Consider the following 21,664-nt stretch of genomic DNA (forward strand, 5'->3'; position numbering starts at 1 on the left):
CTGTTGAATCTATACATCAATTAAATAGAACCTTTCCAGCAATGTGAAGTTGGTTAATAGGTCTCAACAAGCAGCACAGTGTGCCGCGATCAAAAGAAATTCCAGTAGATATAAGTAATTGAAATATATCAGTCTGGAAAGAGTTACAAAGCCATTTCTAAGGCTCTAGAACTTGAGCAACACAGCGATGGCTATTCTCTCCAAATAAAGAAAACATGGAACAGAGGTGAATCTTCCCAGGAGTGGAAGTGTGGGGATGCTTTGCTACTTCAGGACCTTGGCGTCTTGCCATAATTTACGGAATCATGATTTCTGTTCTCTAATAGATATTTCTGAGAGAGAATGTGGGTCTGTGACCAGAAGCTCAAGCACAATTAGGTTATGCAGCAAAGCAACAATGTGAACCACCAGAGCAAGACCACCCATGAATAACTCAAAAGAAACAAAATTAATATTTGTGTGGCCTAGTCTAAGTCCTGACCAATTGAGAAGCTGTGGCAAGTCCTTTAAATAGGTAGTTCATGCTCGTAAAAACCCTCAAATGTGGCTGTTTTACAGCAACTCTGCACTGAAGAGTGGGCCAAAATTATTCAATGAGAAAGACTAATCTCCAGTTATTGAAAGTGTTTGGTTGCAGTTATTTTGCTGCTAAAGGTGGCGGAACTAGTTACGTTTATGGGGGAAATTCATTTTTCAAATGGATGATATGTGTTGGATAACTTTTTTCTTCAACAAATTAAATGATCATTTAAAAACTGTATTTTGCATTTACACAGGGTGGCTTTGTCTTATTTTCAGTTATGTTTGAAGATCTGAAATAAGTGTGAAAAAGATGCAAAAATAGAAGAAATCAGGAAGGGAGCAAAACATTCACGTCACTGTACTAGTAACCAGCGTGATAGAGCACCTTTATAAAAGCTTGAATCTGTGTGCCTGTTACTTGAGATTCTTAGGGGTATATTTACTTAGGTCCAGGTGTTTAGAAATTGAGATTTTGCCCATAGCAACCAATCAGATTCTAGCTATTCTCTTGTAGAAGGTGCTAGACAAATGTTAAGTAGAATCTGATTGTTTGCTATGGGCAACATCTTCACTTCTAAAAACCCACACTTTAGTAAATATACCTCTTACTGTAGTTAAACGAGGTTTATGCAGTGGTAAATATGCATAAATCCTGTGTCCTTAAGTTGGTGGGAAAAAAACTGCACATTTTGTCCTCTCATTCTCTAAAGCATTTAATTGGTTCATTTGTACACTTTTCTGGCATTTGTCATCACCAGCTACAGAAGTGCACACTACATATTCATGTTTTAGTAAGTATAACAATCACATAAGTATCACAGAGGCCTATTCATCATTACTAAACCTTCCCTGGAGGTAATTAGGTTTAGAACTCACATGGAGTTCTACCTAATTACCGGAGGAATTCATCATTCCTCCTCTCCATAACTATCTATTCCGAAAAGCTGTTATTTTTGCGATGACAGCTTTTCAGGAAATGGTTATCCCTCACTACACTAACTTATCGCAGCTGGAAGCAGTGCTGCGCATGCGCTGTTACATTCGTTAACCCAGCGCATGCGCAGCACTGCCTACACATGCGGTAAGTTTGTGTCCTCCCCTCCACTCACCTGACCCCAAACCCCCCCCCCCCCTTCAGCACTTACCTGTCCGCGCAGCAGCCTCCGGCTACGTCCTGCTGGTCTGTCACATGGTCTCCCAGCAGACCACAGTACAGATTAGAAAAAAAAAAGTTTTTTTTTTTTTTTTTTTCTAATCTTTATTGTGTTCTGCTGGGAGAACACAGTGAACGACCAGCCTCCGGAGCCAGAGGACACACCAGAGCGCCGGAGGAAGACGCCGGGGGACCTGTCCAGCTGGAAGCAAGTAAGTTTCACCTGCTATTCGCCACCTCACAGTGGCGGATAGTACCTCCATCAAATTCTGACAATTCATAATTTTCGGAATTTGATGAATACCATAATTTCCATATCCCCATACTAATGTATGGGGAGTGTGGAAATGAACGCAGGGGGACTTAGCACAGTAGGTATCACTGATATCTCCTTGCCAAGTGGCTTCATGAATACTAAAATAACGTTATTTAAGGAAAATGTCCTTAAAAACGTTAATTTAGTGTTGATGAATAGGCCCCACAGTGACATACAATCACATAAGTATAACAATGATTGGCAATTTGACGCACTTCAGGGCCCTCTAACCTTCAAAAGAGAAAAGTTATATAAATTAAATTTTCCGGAAAAAAATGCTGGGTAGACAGTGGCAAATATACTGGCAGATCAAATGATCGGCCAATATATCTTATATCCATCGGCAGGGGCTGGTTGGCAACTTTTATCCTGGGGGGCAAATGTATGCAGGTGGCCCTGGCAGAGGAGCAGCGTGTAGCCAGGGTGCCCGAAGAACGTGCGTGCTACGGCGCCCCCCCCCCCCCTTCAAGTGTTCCAGGAAGGAGGCGGGCCCATATGGGATTAATCTAAAGTAAAAATAAAGGGCAGCCCCCTGCCGTGGTGCCCATATGCAGTGCCCTGCCCTGTAGTGCCCCATGTAGTAGTAGTAGTCCCCACCCAACCCCCTTGTAGTGCCCCCAGTAGTAGTAGTCGTCCCCCCTTGCAGTGCCCCCAGTAGTAGTAGTCCCCCCCCCCTGCAGTGTCCTCCCCCTTGTAGTGCCAGCCCCCACCAGTAGACACGCATAATAAAAAAAAAAAAACACTTACCTGAATCCCCGCTCCCGCCACCGCCATCTGCTCCTCCGTCTGTCCTCCCGGGCCGGGCCGCTCTGCATTATGGGAGAGATGTCATGATGCCTCTCCCATTACCCACTGCGGGAGCCGGAAGATGGAGCGGCTCCTGCAGTGGGCGCAGCAGCAGCTAAGCTGCAGATCAAAACAAACACACAGCTGCCGGAGCAGGCGGCTGTGTGTTAGTCAGCGTAGCGCTGACTAACTCCGTCCGGTCAGCACTACACACACTGTGCAGCCTGTGTCACAGAGACACAGACTGCCCGTGGCCCGCGGCCCACATGGCGCTGCGGCCCGGGGGGCACATGGCACCCTGCCCCCCGGCCCAGCCCGCCACTGTCCATCGGCCAGTGTGTACCAGCGATATGTCTGTGAACGATATATCTGTCCATCATGCTGTGTGTACGGGCGATCAGCCGACTGCCCGTACACTTGCAGCAACGGGGAGGGGGTTGCGGGGTGACCCTCTGCCAGCGGGACCCGTGGATAAAAGGATTATAATTGTTCAGTGTGTATGAACAACCATCATCTGCAGATATTTGCTAGGTGTGTACCCATCTTAAGTAATACAATAATAACAAATAAGACACCTATCTCTAATAACATAGCAGGCATCCCATACAAGTGTTACAAGAATAACAAAAAAAATGACAAAGCAGAAAGTACCACAGCCAGGGGCGTCTTAAGAGAGGAGGGGGCCCGTGTGCACTCCCTGTGCGGGGCCCCCTCCTCTCTCCCCGGTGGCCGGCAGCCGACTGATGCGGCTAGCCAGCCATCGGAGCCTTAGTAGACTCCGGGCACTAGAGTGTGCCTGGAGTCTACAGCACATGCACAGAATGCGGTGGCCATTTTCCAGTGTTCTGAGCAGCGCAGACACCCGACGTGGGACAGGTAAGTCTACAATAATATGGGTGCAGTGTGTGCGGTGCGGGGCCCCCCTGGACCCGGGGGCCCGTGTGCCTCGCACACACTGCACCCATTATAGATACACCACTGACTGCAGCTCAGATTGCCTATAGGAACTTAGGCCACATGTATTGCAGACAGTTTAGATTAAGTGCAATATCTCAAAGTAGTGTATTTTACATATGGAGACATTATAGTGTGACACACAATTGCCAGCAAGCTTTGGAGTCCATTCCAGTTCTGCACATTCAATTAACATTTTGTAGAGCTCCAATCCTATATAATGCAATAAGGTCAGATGAAGATAAATGTTGTCTTCATGGCAATTAGGATAAATTGTGGTTGGAAACTCAAACATGACAGATGAGTCAATAGAGACAAATGTCATGGGGGATTAAGAAATATCTTGAGGATTACCATTCGTATGACTTACTGAAGGGTGATAATTTAGTCCTTTTCTTGATGGAGAAAGATTTAGGTGTTCATATACAAATCTGCTAATAGGGCTCAGTATCAATCTGCACTAACAGAGGCTTGTAAGATGTAATTATATGCAAAATGAGGTCTAGACTCACATGAGGATGGCATAATCCATTATAGAGATGTTCTCTCCTTAACATAAAAAAGGACATTTGTGGAAACATGAACAGGCAATCTATAGTAGTATTATATTTATATGTATTAAGCATATACAGTCTGATTATCATATGCAGTTATAAAAACGACTTCAGGTATAAGGAAAAGCCAAACATTTTATAAATCACATGAACTTTTCTACCTTTTCCCGTTTGATTATTTATTACAGTGCTGTTAATTCTCCTATCATGATATCCGCCAGCATTAGGCAATCTGTGTAACATAGACAGCAGATTGGTGAGCCCACACCACGAATACCAGTAGACTTACAAATGGCTGCAGATATCACTTACTAAAATACGTGTACACAACAAGCTGCAGTGCCGTGCGGTGAGGTGAGGTACATGGCTGGGAAGGCACTGGCTAGTATCAGAGCCAAGTTTACAGATATACACCGTAGTGCACCTTTGGGCAATATACAAAGGTGCAGCAGTATATAGCAATTGGGTGTGTTTTGATCAGGGATGTGTGGAAAAGGTAGACGGGGAAGCAGAGCCTCACCGGGGAATCTGTATGATTTATCGGCGGACAGGATGCTGGCGGTTAGAAGACAGACAGCAGCATCCCAATGCTAAAGATCCCGTCAGTGGCCGGTAAGTAGGCCCCCCGCCTCCTCAGTGCTGCCTAACCCTACCCCGCCCCCTCCACAGCCTAACCCTAACCCGCATACTTACCTTCGGGATGCCTACGTCAGTATCTTGATCCCTTTGGGATGCCAGCGTCAGCATTCTGACGGGTGTCAGGTTTCCGGCGTAGGTATTCTGATGTCTGGCATCCCATCCGCCGGCATCATGACTGCATCCTTTTCATCTGCCATTCACTTTTTACTCCAGAGTTTTAACTATAAAAATTATTAAATACAAAGAATATATTTATAATATTTTCTTAAAAATTTCTAATTTTTATAGTAAAAACTGGAGTATACCCAAGTATGGCAGGAGAGGCTCTGTCTCACCTGGCCGCACATCACTGACAAGCTGTATATTTAGAATTGCAGATGCCTCTTTCTTCCTTCTATGTAACTGCAATGCATAATGCATACATACAGGAATAGGTAAGAGTTGTGTATCATGTGTAAATGGCACGCATGGAAGAGGAAGAATTACTGTATAGTGGATTATGGATCATGTAGCTTTGAAATGAAACACTAGTACATCCTGTGACATTGATGGTGTGTGTGTTCTGCTCACCAGGAATTGCTGCTAAACCAGATTGCACTGGTGACCGTATAAGGGGGTAACTAGAGGTGTATTATAAACACATATAAAGTCATCTTTTTCAAAAACAAAAATCTCCAGATTAACGCACTGTTCCATTATCACAGTGCAATTTGTGTTTTTTTTTTTGGAGGATGGGTAATGCAATTTGGGTTTTTTTTACAATAAGAACTGTAAAAAATAAAATGGTGAAGAGATGCTGAGTGATGTTTGATTAATCATTTCAAAGTACATTTTGCCTTTCTTTTCCAGTAATTAGGTTTGCGTAGGTCTTTTATACAACCATAATAACTAAGTATATATCCCTGCCCCCCGCCCCATGCACCATATGTTGCTTGCTTCGCTGGATATTACATTGGTAGAGGGTGATACCAATATTTACTGTTCCTAAGAATATAGAACTGTTGCATTGCTAAAATGATCTTTGACATGAGTACATATTAACAATAAGTAATGAAGAGCCATGGTCTATTAGGTATTAGTATTTTCTGAGGAAAGTAGTTGTATGTCTGCAAAGATTTTGGTACGGACGTTTAGCTAAATATCTGCTGCGGCCCCGTGGTACAGTAGTACCCATAGCTTTCTCTGAGGTTGCGATATTGCTGCATGCTTCAAGCTCCGGAAAGCGTCATTAGGTCAGGGTTGCCTACCCTCCCGATTCGGGCGGGAGCCTCCCGATAAACGGGTGCAGCTCCCGCCCCCCCGGAAAGGCAGGCAAGCCTCCCGCCTGCCGCCGATCCCCCGACCCCCCCCTCCGAATTACCTGATAAACCCCCGCAGCGGGGGGGCTGCCCCCGCTACACAATGCAGGAAAAATAGGCATTGCAAAGCAGGGGGCAGGGCCAAAATGACGCGATCGCGTGGCCCCGCCCCCTGCCACGCCCGCAAACTGACCTCACCTCGTTTGGACCCGCCCCCTTTTGCCAGCCACGCCCCCTGTGTTGCCGATCTGGCTGCTCCCTCCCGGAAGGAGCAGCCAGATTGTCGGCAAGTATGCATTAGGTGTCATTGGCTATTTGAAGCCTATGGGTTCTTTTCACAAAAATCACTGGAGAGGGATCCGATGGTCGCACATGTGCATTTACTTCCAGTGTTGCCAATAAGGGAGCTCTCAGCAGGGTGGGTGCAAGTGCCCTGTGCTGCACTTAGCAAGGCCTAGAATTAGTCTTGCAATATCTTCCCTTTAATCCAGGACACAGGTTCTGTGACTGATTAAAACCATTACACAGGTTCTGTGGCTGATTAAAACCATTATACCGGTTCTGTGACTGATTAAAACCATTACACAGGTTCTGTGGCTGATTAAAACCATTACACAGGTTCTGTGGCTGATTAAAACCATTACACAGGTTCTGTGGCTGATTAAAACCATTACACAGGTTCTGTGGCTGATTAAAACCATTACACAGGTTCTTCGGTTGATTAAAACCAAAGGAAATGGAGACTTGAAGTCAGCCAGCGACAGAAATTGTGCAATTCATATGTGTCCAAAATTAAAAGGATGATATGGCAAGTCTACCTAGAATGACACTGCAGGATATTATTTTTAGTAGATTACTAACCTTAGACATATACTTTTAAATATCAAAAAATGTATGATAATATTCCAGTCACAGGAATTTTCCTAGCTTTTAATTTTAATTTTGTTAGTGACACGGTTTCTCTGTTTCCCATAATAACAATCTCTTTCGGAAACCTTCCTGTGATTGTTATTAATGTGTCTCAATCACATTACAGTAGTTTGGGTAAGTAATCCAGTGGTACAGAGCAGAAGTGAGATAATGTGAGGTTCATCTGGGTTTCTAAATATATAGCAAACAGGAAGGGAGAGCAGTCAAACTCCAAAGTCTGCCTGTAGCTTGTACAGATACACCTCCTCTAAAAGGTAAAAATAAACAAATAAAAATGTCGTGGGTGGCAGCACTTTAAATTGTCGGTATCTTGTTTCACTGAAACGTTTAACATTTGTTTTCTGTTGCTATAGTTCATCCCTTTCTGACTCTTATTAATGTCCCTACAGAGAAGAGAGTGCCACTGCGAGTTCTCTATGAGAAGTACAGCTGTAGTTTAACACAGGACAACATGATCAAGCTGGTGGCTCTTCTCCACGACTATTCCACCAAGGACATTCTACTTGCCATGAGAGACATACACATTAAAAACCCAGATATCAAAGTGCGGGTGAGTGACTTGTGCTGGCGCCGCACACATCAATTTTGTTGTGTCTGGAGAGAGTACAATATTTCTGTACAATCACTCAAACAAATAAGCCAATCCAACCAAATAAAAAAAATAGTAATTACGTCTCACACATTAGAGCATTGCATGTACAATGTGTTCCACCAAATTGTATCTGATTATCAAACAATTTACCCATCTACACTTTATGGTGTGGTATCCATTGTCAGCCATACAAGCAACTTCTTAAGAATGTGATATAACACTATAGAATATTTTATATAATCTCCTACAATATGTCTAGATTCAGTGAGGGGCCCACCCCCTCTCTCCCTTACAGCTCTCACTGGCTGGCAGACTTCTAGACACAGCCTCACTTGTCTTCTCACTCCAGATCTGTCAGGACAGGACTGCTCCCTCCTGCCACATACACACATCTCCCCATATATCTGTCCCTACTGTCAGTCTCTCTCATATCTGCCCCAGTCTCGCACATACACACCCCATTGGTAGGATTAGGGAAAGAGATTAGAGAAACTGACAGGGGGGAAGAGGGGGGTGACGCAGGGGCAAATATGAGAGACTGACATTGGGGACAACAATGAGAGATGTGAGAGGAACAGATTACAGACAGGGAGATAGAGGGGGGGAATGAGGGGAAAAGTGATGAGGGTGGGTGAAGTGGACAGATGGGGGAGGTGTGAGGAACAGATGAGAGACTGAAAGATAATGGTGTGAAACAGGGAGGTTTGGAAGGGAGGGGCAGAGATGACCGAAATGGAGAAGAGATAGGGGGATAGAGATGGGGGACGTGAGAGGGACAGAGATGAAAGACCGCGAGATGGCTGGGGGACTGAAATAAGTGACAAGAAGATGGGGGAGATGAGGGGGACAGGGATAACTAGCAACCCTGCGAATGACTGGTCCAAAATACTAGTAATACATGTTACAATAATAGTATAGAAAAATGGGACTGAATGAGTGTGACCAGAATTATCCAACCTATTTGCACTTCTGCCACTTGCTGTAAAGGTAGATATAAATGTTTTTGTTTTAAAGAAGCACACACCACAAAACACGTATGTACTTTACAGCTGGTGACAAAAGTGAATTTTTTTTTTATTTTTTTAGAGAAAGCCACACTTGTTAAAAATAAGATATAATGTACACTACACAAATTAAGAGTTACATTACATCAACAATAGAGACCTCATTGCTTGAATGTTTCATGAGCTTTCCAGTTTTCTGATGTAGACAATTTTATATCATAAAGACTTATTGATATCTGCTAATTATCTGAGCACCATTTGCAAAAAGTCCGCCCACCTTTTGATCACTGCTTTTGATCACGGTCACGGCTTCTGAAGGGAGAGCAAAGCATGAGGTGTCCCAAGTGCTGGGGTGAATTATGAAAGTGTGTGTGGGGATAAGCCAGGATAGCATGGAGCCACAGGAAGAAGTGTTTCCCCCCTCTGCCTGCTCACAAATTAACCACAGAGCAGGTTACAGACCAGTACGGTGTAGAAGTATTCTTCCTCAAGATAACTGAATTCCAGGAATGACAGATGTGCATAGCCCATCTTTTTTTCCTAGTGGAGCCTGTTTAATGTTAATCCAACAGCTCCTGATGGCTGAAAATGTTTTCTAATTTGTTTTCAATCTACTCATCTATTGTGCCCCATCCATCTGTGATGGATTGCCACGATCCCGCGATGCTGCAACCCGGCATCGCAGACATCCAACATGTTGGATTTTGCCGATTTGACGACCGCGATCAAAAATTGATCGCGATCGTCAAATCGCCGACATTTAACATGGCAAATGTCTGCGATCCGGTGACTGATCGAAGAACATCGATGGTGGGCGATCAGAAGTTTCCGATCGCATCCCTGCATCGCAACAATCCGTCGCAGATGTATGGCCACCTTATGTTTGATGGGAGAGTTCTGGATACACGGTCAGTCAGAGCCCCACAGTCGGAGAACACATTAATATGCACTGTGTGTTTGTACAGATATTTGTTACATCTCTAGCCAGTGTATTTACTGTGAAGGGGATGCAGGTTAGTTGGTGAACTGCTTTCCCCAGATCTGACACAGGTGTGGCAAAAGGTTATTTATCTGCAACTGAGTTGTAACTGGTGCAGGGATGGAAGATCTACAGTGCCTACCGACCTTTTTGACCCTGTAGACCAGTGGTGTCAAACTCTGGCCCTCCAGCTGCTGTGGAACTACATATCCCAGCATGCCCTGCCAGTTTTAGCATGCTCTAATAGCAAAACTCTGGCAGTGCATGCTGGGATGTGTAGTTCCACTGCAGCTGAAGGGCCTGAGTTTGAAACCACTGCTCTAGACGTACTGACTGTCAAACCATCAACAGTTAAGTGGTTGACATGGACTAAGGTCGACATGGGCAAATGGGGAACACATTGTTTTTCATGATCGTTAGGGTTAGGCATTTGGCGGAGGGTTAGGGTAAGGATGCGGAAGGGGATGTTTTGGGTTAAGCACCAGGAAGAGGGTTAGGGTTAAAATAACAAAAAAACAAACAAACAACCATTTCTGTGTAGACCTTTTAACCCTGTCGGCCATTTGACCCGGTCTACCTATTGTCTGTCGACCATTTGGTGTCGACCTATCAACTGTCTAACTACTGTAGATGTTTAATCCACACCCATTGAAACCACAACCACCTAGAATACCTCAAATTAAATAAATCATAATTAACAGTTATTTTCTTTCTAAAGCCCCCCACTAAGTATATGATCTGCACAAAAGTTTATTAAAGAGAATAAATATACTCAAGTCACCTTTATAAAGCCACCCTTGCTGTTTTAAAATGGCAATTTTAAAAGTAGCATTTAATGAATTGCAGACCTACAGATGTGTCCACATCTATCCTCCGTGCGCTACAAGTCGTGTTTCACAACATGACTCAGTAGCGCCAAACATCTTTTTGTGCCACTTTTTCCCTTAAAATGCGTCTTATTCACGAAGCAATGCTAATATGCACAAGCAGCTTCTGCTGATTAAAATGATATGCGGCATTCCTATGTTCTGTGTGCTACTACGGGTGTATCTGCATGCAAAATGCTACGTTAGTGTCAGCGGCTGTAACGTAGCATTTTGTATACAGATATAGCCCCATGGTGCAACTGATAGGGCTGTTTAACGTGCAAGGAGTCTAGATGAATGTGGACACATCTGTACTTATTATTTAATAATTTAAACAATTGATAGCCCGAGATATGTTGCTTAATATTTCATGAAGGCCATTATCATTCAATACATAAGGGATACAACAGCGTAGATCCAGGCGTGCATGGAAATGGGGGGGTGGCCTAATTGCCATAGACCACTCCCCTAAGTGATGTTATTTGGGGGTGTGCCTGTATGGCACGCCTCCCTTGTAACATCAGGCTGGGGGTGAGCCCAGCACTCAGTCACTAGCTGGGCTTCCCCCAGACCTCTCCAAGCACTGAATGGATGCAGCATCCATTTAGCTACTCCGGGGTCCGGCACCGCTGCAGCTGGTGCCCAACCTCCCGACCAGACCACCCGCGGGGTACTTCGGCCCACGGGTGGAACAGCAGGACAGTACTGTCCCGCTGAAATCGGGATGTTGGGAGGGGTGCGCCCTCTATGGGGTGGCGCCCCTGTTCGATTGCACTGGTCGAACACCCCAAGAGCTGGCCCTACGTGGATCGACATTTCTATCTTTTTAACTGAAATCACAATCCGTTGATGTTGCGTATAGTTGATTAATAAAATGTATCTTAATTCAGTTACTAAATACTTGGGAAATACCAACCTAGAAAATGCCTGTCAGGAACAAGGGGATGCTGACGTCTTCCAGCCTCCGCACCACACATAGCACCTGATTCAGAGATGGACACTATTTCTTTTTTTTTTTTTCTTGCAGAGTCACAGCGGCGGTAATATGCATATGCTAGTTTAAGCCTTCCTCATGCACTAGCATGCACTGGATTGTGCAAGCCCGGAGACGCCTACTTTCAATGTCTGAGGACATTGTAAGTCCGCCAGTGCTTCTGAATACTCCACCATCAGCGCCCCATCACATACACAATCGACACTTGCATCAGCCTATGGTTGGTGCAGTGTCTCCTTATGAACTCTTGTTTAACATGGCCTCTATGACTGCATTTAGGAATGCACAGGGGCGCCATGGAGGGGCCTTGCGGGTGCCTGGGTCTGCCATCTGCACCCCCCCATCCCCGTCAGCAGCCACGTGACCCCAGCCAGCATACGCTGCTGTGTGCTGGGCTGCGGTGGGATCAGGGGAGGCTGCTGTCGCGGATCAGCAGTAGCAGTCTGGTCTCTCTACACACCCCTCCTCCCCATGGGGAATGCATGCACCATAGGTGTTTACAGGACTTTTTGCGCAGTAGCAAATCGCTCAACTGCGCAAACATCGGCGTTGCATTCACCCCTCAATCAGGCCCATAGTGCTCACCTACAGAATTCCCTCAAGAGTTGGTAACATAATGGCCGTCAAGCATGACAAAGCAATGTGAACTGTCTCCAGGTACCTCTCCAGGTAGCTTTGCCAGGATATTTCATAGTAAACTATGCCATGTACAGGTCCACTATTGGCATAGGATCCAAATTGACATCTGAATTGGTGGCCATTTGAAATTTTGGTTAGTAGATCATTCCTATTTACTAGTTCCCATCCTTCTCTTGTCAGGTGATAGGTGAGCCTAAGCAGAATCGGAAGCTTGTTGCAGAAATTTCTCTGAAGAATCCTTTGTCCGAGCCTCTAGTTGGCTGCTGCTTCACTGTGGAGGGAGCTGGCCTGACAGAAGGGTCGGTGCTGAAGGAACTGTAAGTTAGAGTGCAGAGACCAAAAATAAGGGGTGGGGGTGGAAGGTGGGCAACATGAGCAGTATCGAAATATTAGTGGCAATTGCAAATTCTAACAACTCCATTTTTCCACAGTGACAGCCCAGTGGAACCCGGGGAGGATGTCAAAGTGCGGGTGGATCTCATGCCTAAATTACCTGGACTACGCAAATTGGTGGTAGATTTTGAGAGTGATCGTCTGAAAGGGATAAAAGGTCACAAGAATGTCATCATTGCTTCTCTTCCAAAGTGAAAGATGCAGACATTACAGCAGTGGGTAGTGCTCCGCTCCAGCCATCATGTTACATACTTGTCCTGTAAAGTGAGACTGTTTAATCTCTGTGCAGCTATATTTACTCTGTGCTTAGAAGCTTGTGACTTATGCTCTGTGCATTAAAACACTCTCTGCCATACAAGTCTGTACCACACAATGTTGTTTTAGGGTCATGACACTGCAGTGGCCAGATCTCTTGTTCCTCTTTGTAACCTGCATCCAGCCTGCTTGCCTGGTCCACAAGTATAGAGGATTTCATATCAGGGGATACAGACTTGTTACCGTGCTGTAAATAACACTTTGTATCCAAGCATTAAAAGAACATTTTTACAAAAATGACACGAGAATCTGCCAAACTGTCATCTTTTTTTGAGTTCTGACCTTTCCTTGCAACACACTCTCTCTATTCCTCTCCCAACTCTATTCCTGGAAGATGAGTGTTAACAGGAGCCAGTCTGGGTTTCAGGCCACTTGGATCCATAGTGACTGAAGCCCTAACTGGCTCCAGTACAACTCAGGCAGGTGTTCTGGAAAGCCTCATGCATCTCCAGCACAACCTCCCCCACTTTAGTTCCAGACATTCTCCTGCTCATCAGTGTTGTAATAACCACCGAGAGACTGAGGGGTCTATTTACTAAGCAGTGTTAGGAGACAGAGTGAAAAGTGATAAGGTGCCAGCCAATCTCCTAACACTGCTTAGTAAATAGACCCCTGAAGTTTTGGTGCTCACTTACAATTCATATAGTAGTGGTCTATTCCTCCCATTTGTCTATACTAAACCAAATCACTGCCTCTGTTTCCTTCCTTACTGCATTACTTTTGGTCTCGCAGAGATATAGATACACCACTTCACCAGTGAATATGACATCTAACATGAGGATAACATTTTGAGATATCCTTTATAATATAGTGAATCCTTGTACTCCCACACCTAACTACTTTTATTTAAAGGCACATGAACTCCTCCAAGGCATCAAAATTAATTTGCCATCCTCACACTTTGGGACTTATTTATTAAGAGACTCATCCCAGAATATCATGCGGAAAACTGCTTCTTCTGCATGATTTAGTATCACTTATTTGCCAAAAGCTGAATGCAGGCACATATCTCCTGCATGCACTTATGTATTCCGGTTACAGAAATTCCAATTTTATTTCAATCAGAACTGCTGTGTTCTCTAAGTTATACCCCTTTTACACCGGAGCTAAAACCCGGGTTTTTGAAGGGTTAACCGGGCAGCTCCCTAGTGTAAAAGGGGAGAGAGTTGGATCGTCGGGTCGAGTGACCCGGCAATCCAACCCAGGTAACTAGCAGGGTTTAACACTGGTGTAGCCCGTGAAACCCTGCTATGGGAACAGCGCACTCTGGGTCACGATGACCTGGAGTGCGCTGCTAGCCGGCCGATTGGTCCGGCTTCAGTGGCGCTTGGAGATGTCAACTCCAAGCGTCCACTTTCACTCCGCAAAAGCCGGGTCTATGCAGACCCGACTGCGGTGTGAGCGGCGCTGACTCGGGAAAATCCCGAGTCAGCGCCGGCAAAATTCCGGGTCTGATCCGGATAGGACCTTTGTTCCAATTCTGGGTTAGACCCGGAATTTAGGTGGAAAAGGGGTATTATAGAGCTATGAAAAGCAAGTTTCCTTGGTTCCCTCCCTGGCAGCCAAAACTTGCACAGTAGGTGAGACTGTGTGATCCTGGCCGTAGAGTGATCATGTAAGCCAGGTCTGGTCAACCTGTAGCTCTTCAGCTGTTGTGAAACTACAAGTTCCACAATACTCTACTCTCCCACCAATCAACTGGTAAACATGCTGGGAATTGTAGTTTCATATTTGGAGGGTTGTTCTGCAGAGAATTATTAGTAATTGATGTAAAAACTTCTGTTCCTTATTACTAGTGCGTCTGTAATATATATTCAAATTATGTTGTAGGGTATGGTGCCGCCAAACTCATTAAATTGTCATATTATAAGGAAAGTGCACCAAGTAGATCACTTTTTTTCTTCCTTATAATTGTAGTTTGACAACAGCTGAGGAGCCACAGGTTGACCAGACCTGGTGTAAGCGATCAGTTTATAATTGTCACTTGTACAGGATGGGATCTTATCAGAGCCACTGTTCCGGAAAGAGGCTTACTGAAACGTCATTCCTTATTGCTATGTGATACTTGGCTCCCAAAGAGGCCTATTTCTGTAAATAACTTATGTTAAAAAATGTCCATTTCCAACTGCTGATTCACAATAGTACAAAACAGCCCTAATTTATTTAAGTGTATTTGACTAATCTAACCACCGCACCCTAAATGGGCACAGTGGTTAGATTGTTCCTCACAGCACTGCGGTCATGAGTTTGATTCTAGCCCAGGCCTGAGCTTTGTAGTGTGTGTTCTGCCCTGGTTTGGACGGGTTTTTGCGCACAATATCATAGTGCTCAAGTCAGTTAAGCACTACTATATAGCTCCTGACTAAGTGCACCAGACTTGTGGATTTTAGTTTGCAGCCTCATAGGGCTGTGCACAAAAGTCCACATGTACGGGTTGAGATCAGGCTGCATCATGCATTTTTACGCTGTTGCAATGGATCTCAGCCCTTATTTAATTGACCCCCATAGTGTGTGTAAGCCCCAATTCGGCCAGGATTGATATGAATATTTTGTGTACAGTGCTGCACAATATGGTGGCACTATATAAATAATTCAATCTTCAACTCCTGCATCTACAAGATATAGTTTTGAAGGTGGATGGGATAACTGCCTGTAGCCAATCAGAACGGTCCCAGCAGTAGATGAGTATGGATCTTTTGGGAAGTAGGGATCTGTCCAGACTGCTCTATCTTCACTAACAGTGTCATGATGAGGAGAGGCGCGGAGCATGAATCCATAAACCGTTATTTAGCTGAATGTGGAGTGTTCCCAATAACACAATAAAGTAGCAGTGTGAGGCTTCAATAAACTTATGTAAGAAAACCAGCATGCAATATCGATGTAATTAAATTCATAAATCCAACTTTTAGTAATATAGAATATGGTGTATTGTCATTCTCTTAAACACACAACACACAACAGTAGGGGAGATGCCAACTGAAAGCTTTCATTTTAAATGCATATTCCTAACTTGATAAATTGACAATGTTATTACCTATGAACAGTTTTTCCTGCCACAGTATTAAGCGTTAAGTTTCCCAAATTGAGACATTGGGCAGTATTCAATTAGGCTGCGAAAACCAAATATCGGTGATACTTTATTGCCGATGACATCATTTTCACAGGTTTGACTTATCCCCGTATTCAATTTTCCTGACTTTTTGCCGGAGCGAAAAGTCTATGCATTGGGACCTGCGAAAAACTATCCCCATCAAATAGGTGGCGAGAACAAGTGCAGAATTGGGGTTTTGGGATGCAGACTTCCAAAAACCACTCTGCATCCCTTCGACAGTCCCCCAAAGATATTGTCAATTTTAAAAAAGGACCACTGGACACCCCAAAAAAGGTATTAATTTTGGGGCAAATAAAAAAATAAATTGGGGGACATACTTGTAAACTTAACGAAAGACTCTGGGGGGGGGGGGGGGGGGGTCCCCAAGTATGCGGCAGGTGGGTTTTTTTTTTTTATTGGAGCAGGTGGATTTTTCACTTTTTACAACTTCACATTAGCCACTTTAAAATATGCTAGTACCCATTTTCATGTACCCCAAATTTGATGGGACACCTTATTTTTGATAAAAAAAAAAGTTGCTAAATGCTATTCTTCACCACTTTCCCAAAGACGCTATACTTTCATCTTGCGAGACCATTTAAAGACCCCACATACCTTTTAGCAGGGCTACCCATAGTGATCCCCATATGGAGCATCTTTTGGGGTGTGTCAGGCTGATTTCCCCTAAAATGACAGGACTTTGACGATTTCCTTTTCGCCGGGTCCCGGTTTCGCCAGAATGAAATTGAATACGGGGAACTTTTCACTCACAAAACCTCTGATGACTATTATGGCCCATTGCTGCAAACAAATTATCAATTTGAAATGTATAAACCTTTTTGTTAATTATATTGATATATTATACAGACTTCCCACCTCAAACCATGCTCCTTCTACTGTCTATCAGCCTGTGACTTACCGCTTGCCTCCATTCCCACCTCCAACGGTGCTACTTCCACTGTCTGGCAGTCTGTGACTTACCACTTTCCCCCCGGTGTGGTATAATATGTCCTACCATGTCCATCATGTAAGATGGTAGAATGTGGACATAATATCCCTGGTAGTCCGCGGTCACTTACCTGCTCCTGACTGCTACAGAGGTTCCTATTATGGCGTCTGAGTCCTGCTGGTAATGTTTCTGTCACTTCCAGGTCAGTCTTCTGATGCTGCAGCGTTTTGGTGACCATTTCTCTCCTGTCCCTACCACTCTCTCTAGTGCCTAACACCCTCCCCCCAAACAGACATTCTGACAATGTCGACATATTGACTACATCCACTTTCCTCTCTCCATATTGGCACACCCACAATGCAACAACCACAACCCTGACTTGATTCTGAACTCACGAATGTTGGGACCTGACTTATGATGTACTGTACCTTCACCTGTTACCTATACACAGTGGAAGCAGCCATTTCTGTGGGTTAATATGTATAAGCACTCACCTCTACATCTTCCAGAGCAGCACATACCCATAGCACCACATATGCCAGAGCGTGTGCGAAACACACTTTACCATCCAATTGCACTAATGTTAGTTTATTCATTTTCTTAAGATTATATACAAAAATATTTAAATTTGTTATAGAGTAATAAATACTTTATTACTTAAATATCCTTTTCATGAGGCAAAATATCCTCTTTACATTTCACACAGCCCCACTACTGCTGTTCGTACTATAACCACCAGTAGAAATTGCCTAATGTGCTTTCTAATTCCTTTGTACATCTCCTTATCTGCACACACTTCAGCACTGGTCTCTGTGCACATCAATGGAAATGGATTTTGTTCCTTTCTTTAGCTTTGTGTGACCTGCCCACAGCTTTATCCTGTTTCTCAGTGTACTGAGGGCACTGGAAAGACTACAAACATTTTCCAGGCACAGACCCAAATGACATGAAATGGGCTAGTGAGGAGGATGTGTCCCTGGGAACGAGGTAGAATAGTGAGAGGAGGACAGAAGGTGATGGATGGAAAAAGCAAAGAACAGAAAGGGCAAGAGCAGTCACTATCTGCATGGAAATTCCTCAGGCAACAGAGAGGTTAAATATTATCTATATATAGTCTCACAGATGGCAGAGGGATTTCTGGGACACTGGCATGATAGGCTCAATCCCCACTGGTAGGATGCACATTTAATTAACCTCATAGCTGCAGGTCAAACCCAGGAAAGACATTCAGTGAAGGCACGGCTGCTATTTACGGCAGTGTTGTCTACTTAAAACTGTTCCCCACTGCCACGCGACAAAGTTGACCGTGAACTTTAAATGCAAATAAAGAAACTATTTCATATAGATCTCAAAGGCAGTGTATTACTTAGCTGAACAATGGACTTTACAATTATATAAAGAAGCACATTATGTTTTTACCAGCTTAGTAACCAATGCACTTAACCCAGCATGATGGGAGTGTGTAAACAAGAGCATCGCTTTATTACTATGTTGATTGGTTTGTGTTCTATACGAATCCACCAATCATAGCATATAAGTGCAAATTTCAACATTTTAACATGTATCAGATCATAGTTAGACATTGTTCTAAAGGAGGTCATTTCAGCTATCAAAAATGGTGTGGTTAGGTTATATGGGTTTTACACTTTAATTAGCATTGTGCTCCCCTCTTCTCTATAGCTGGACTTTGGCGATTTTATCCTCTGGGACCTACAAAATGTATGTGTATTTTAAATGGAGATCCTGAAAATGTGAACATATCAGTTACTACAGTAGACGAAACAATAAGTCTGCACTACAATGCTATCATTTGTGGTAATATAATGGACAGCTCATGTCCGTATATATCCATCCCCATTACAATACTTCCCCATTCATGCTTTCTCCCAAGAGCACAATAAAGAGGGAAGCAGCCCAGAACTCGCCATTCTGCTAAAAATCAATGTAGTTATCATAGCTACAATCACACTAAGGAGATGAGCAATGGTGTAGAAACACCGCCCCATCACTTGTCCCCTACATGTGGTTGTTGCTGCAATGATTATATTCCATTAAGCTGAATGGTGAGTGCCGATTCTTCCTGATGGTGAACAGCACAGCCGACACTACCATGGTGAAGTCAGCCAATTGTGTCCTCGTCTTAGTTTTTGGTGTGACAAGCATATGGACCACAACAGACTGGGTGCAATAATGCACACATTCCAAACTTATCTATAATGTAAAAGCTACAAAAATGTTAAATATTCAGATTTGATCTCAGCAGCAATAAAAGTTTAGTACACAGATACCAGGACACGGTTGTTCTGAAATGACACACACTATATTGTGTATTACTCCTGTCCAGCAGCACATTACAGGACAACTAGCCGTGCTGCCCCCGAACACAAATTAATTTCCCCATCTCTTGAACGGAACAGGAAAGATAAGCTGCCAGAGAAAGCTGGTAAACAAGCAGAATCTGTGCACACGCTCCATAGACAAGTCTCTCTACTTTAAAAAAAAAAAAATGAATAAGAAAAAAGAAAACACAACACAGGGAAGATGATGAACCCCAGCAACTGCCCTCCCGGCTTCGGCCATCAGCAGCGGACACTACGTGTGAGTCAGGAAGAGGGGGGATTGGGTTGCCATTACTAGTACACTGCTACAATGGTGGGTGCAGTAGGAACATCATTGTTTCGCACAGAGAGGATAAAGTTCCAGTCTTTCTGAGCTAGGTTGTGCTCCACTCCCCCTGTGCTGGTGTATGCTGATGGTATTGGCGGATAAAGAGGTTGCCCAAACATGGGATTGGTCCTAATCGGTGGAGAAGAGATCCCCAGCAGAAGGGAGCGGTGCCAGACCCCCTGTGACATTGGGAAGCAGCGAGAGGTCAGGCAGACTCTGAATGTGAGACTTCAGCTCCTTCCGTACCTGCGTTACACGTGCTAGCTTCTGCTTGTATTCCTGAAAAACATGCAAGCGGGGCGGACATTATTACAGCTGTGTAACTACTAAACACATTTTACATACTGTCTGCAGAATCACTGGTGTTATTTTGAAGCTTTCCAATTCATAACACATTTGCTGGCAATGTCCAACTAATTATCACTAGTGCACTAAATCCAACCCTGGGCTTCCCTACAGATGGTTCTGTATGTCTCACCCCAGTAAGATACTCAGAAATGTCCTTACAGTAACACAAAGTAAACAGCCTATAATTATTCAAATGAATATTGTTATTGTTGAAAGTTTTCCCACAGTGTTTACTGCGTGGGCAAACCCCGAGCCATTCCATTTTTCTGCATTTTCCCCATATCTAACTGAATCTACCCCGAATATTCCCAGTGTGATCATTGATGGAGATCTATCATGGCATAACCCTTTGCTCTCCCTACGCAGCCTTCACTGTTCTGTAATAAGAAATAAACAAAACTGAATTGTGAACATCTGGGCTTTTAAATAACTTCCCAAATGTAATAATTGTCTGCAGGAAATGATGTCTTTCCTTGTTAGACAAAAAACATTCTATGATTTATGGGAAAGGGGGAGAGCGTACGATTTTTGGGATTTTAACGGCAACAGCAGAAAGGAAAGTGAAATTATATTGGGTGAATCAGATCAGAATACGTGTAACAATGCCAACATAAGCAAAGTATGTGCTACGGTAGCACTGTGTGTGTCTGGCTGACCTGGGCTTTTTGTGCAGGACTACAGAGTTATATCTGATGATCGTGGTCAGAATATAAACAGAATGGGTGTGTGGGGAGGAAATACAGGGCAAGTGACAAATCAAGAATAAATGGATAAAAATGCATGATGTAATAGTAAAGAACTAAAAGAAAATCACCACATGAATGTAAGAAAAGCATAAGGGTTGTGAATTGTTAGTGTTCCCGCTAAGCTGTTTTAGCAGGGCACAGCGCCCTGCTCGATTTGAAAGCACTAAAATGCGGCCTGCCCTTATGGCGGTGCTCTGCTGAAACAGCCGCCCCCACCCGCGGCTTCCTCAGATATCCACCGCCCTTCCTCCCTCCACTGTCCCATCGCTTGTTATCTTATCAAACATATCATCTGTCTCCTGGGAACCAAAGGACGGGTTTGGCTGAATAGTGGAGGGAGAAATTCCAGACCTGTTCACATGCGCATGTATTTTTCATGGCTGTGATGTTAGGTTGATATTTATCATGTTGACGTGCATCAGGTCGACATAAGGCTATCAACATGGTCAAAATGTTATCATGCTTAGCACTTCCACAGTGACCATGTATACATGGATAACATGTCAACATGATAGAATGTCAACCCAACATCCCTGGTGGGCCAGCGATCACTTACCTGATCTCCACAGCTCCAACGTCCTCTTCCGGGTCCCGGCAATCACAAGTGCAGCAGTTAGGTTAGGGAGTAGATGTCGGATGAGGGGCAGTTCTGGTAAGTATTATTGCCCATCCCTACCCCTTACCCCAACCACCTCCCACAGCTTAACCCTAACCATCCCAGAGGCCCCTAACCATTGGCATTCTGAGAATGTCAACATTGTGAACATGTCAATATTCTGAGGATATCGGCATTGTGCCTGTTGACATGTTGCACCATGTCGACACCCTAATATTGACATTGTGGTGTTAACATTTTGAATGGCAACATGGTCACTGTCGACCATGTGACTAGATCCCTTTTTCACCCATGCAGAACTATGGGCCTGATT

The 21,664-nt window shown here is 44.1% G+C and overlaps 2 protein-coding genes across 2 annotated transcripts in view; one reads left to right on the forward strand and one right to left on the reverse strand.

Annotated features, from left to right (window-relative positions):
• The window catches only part of TGM2 (transglutaminase 2), a 50,011-nt gene extending 36,837 nt beyond the window's left edge, over nucleotides 1-13,174 (forward strand). Inside the window, exons 11-13 of the mRNA XM_088480559.1 lie at nucleotides 7,542-7,702; nucleotides 12,407-12,543; nucleotides 12,658-13,174. Of these exons, the coding sequence (XP_088336685.1) occupies nucleotides 7,542-7,702; nucleotides 12,407-12,543; nucleotides 12,658-12,814 (455 nt within the window). The 3' untranslated portion in view covers nucleotides 12,815-13,174. The remainder of the gene's footprint in view (nucleotides 1-7,541; nucleotides 7,703-12,406; nucleotides 12,544-12,657) is intronic.
• A 6,049-nt stretch (nucleotides 13,175-19,223) lies between these two features.
• The window catches only part of RPRD1B (regulation of nuclear pre-mRNA domain containing 1B), a 56,269-nt gene continuing 53,828 nt past the window's right edge, over nucleotides 19,224-21,664 (reverse strand). The window contains 1 exon segment of the mRNA XM_088480565.1: nucleotides 19,224-19,920. Within this exon segment, the coding sequence (XP_088336691.1) occupies nucleotides 19,771-19,920 (150 nt within the window). The 3' untranslated portion in view covers nucleotides 19,224-19,770.

The sequence above is a fragment of the Taudactylus pleione genome, unplaced genomic scaffold (assembly GCF_031769625.1).
Source record: "Taudactylus pleione unplaced genomic scaffold, aTauple2 ptg000256l, whole genome shotgun sequence".
Classification (NCBI taxonomy): Eukaryota; Metazoa; Chordata; class Amphibia; order Anura; family Myobatrachidae; genus Taudactylus; species Taudactylus pleione.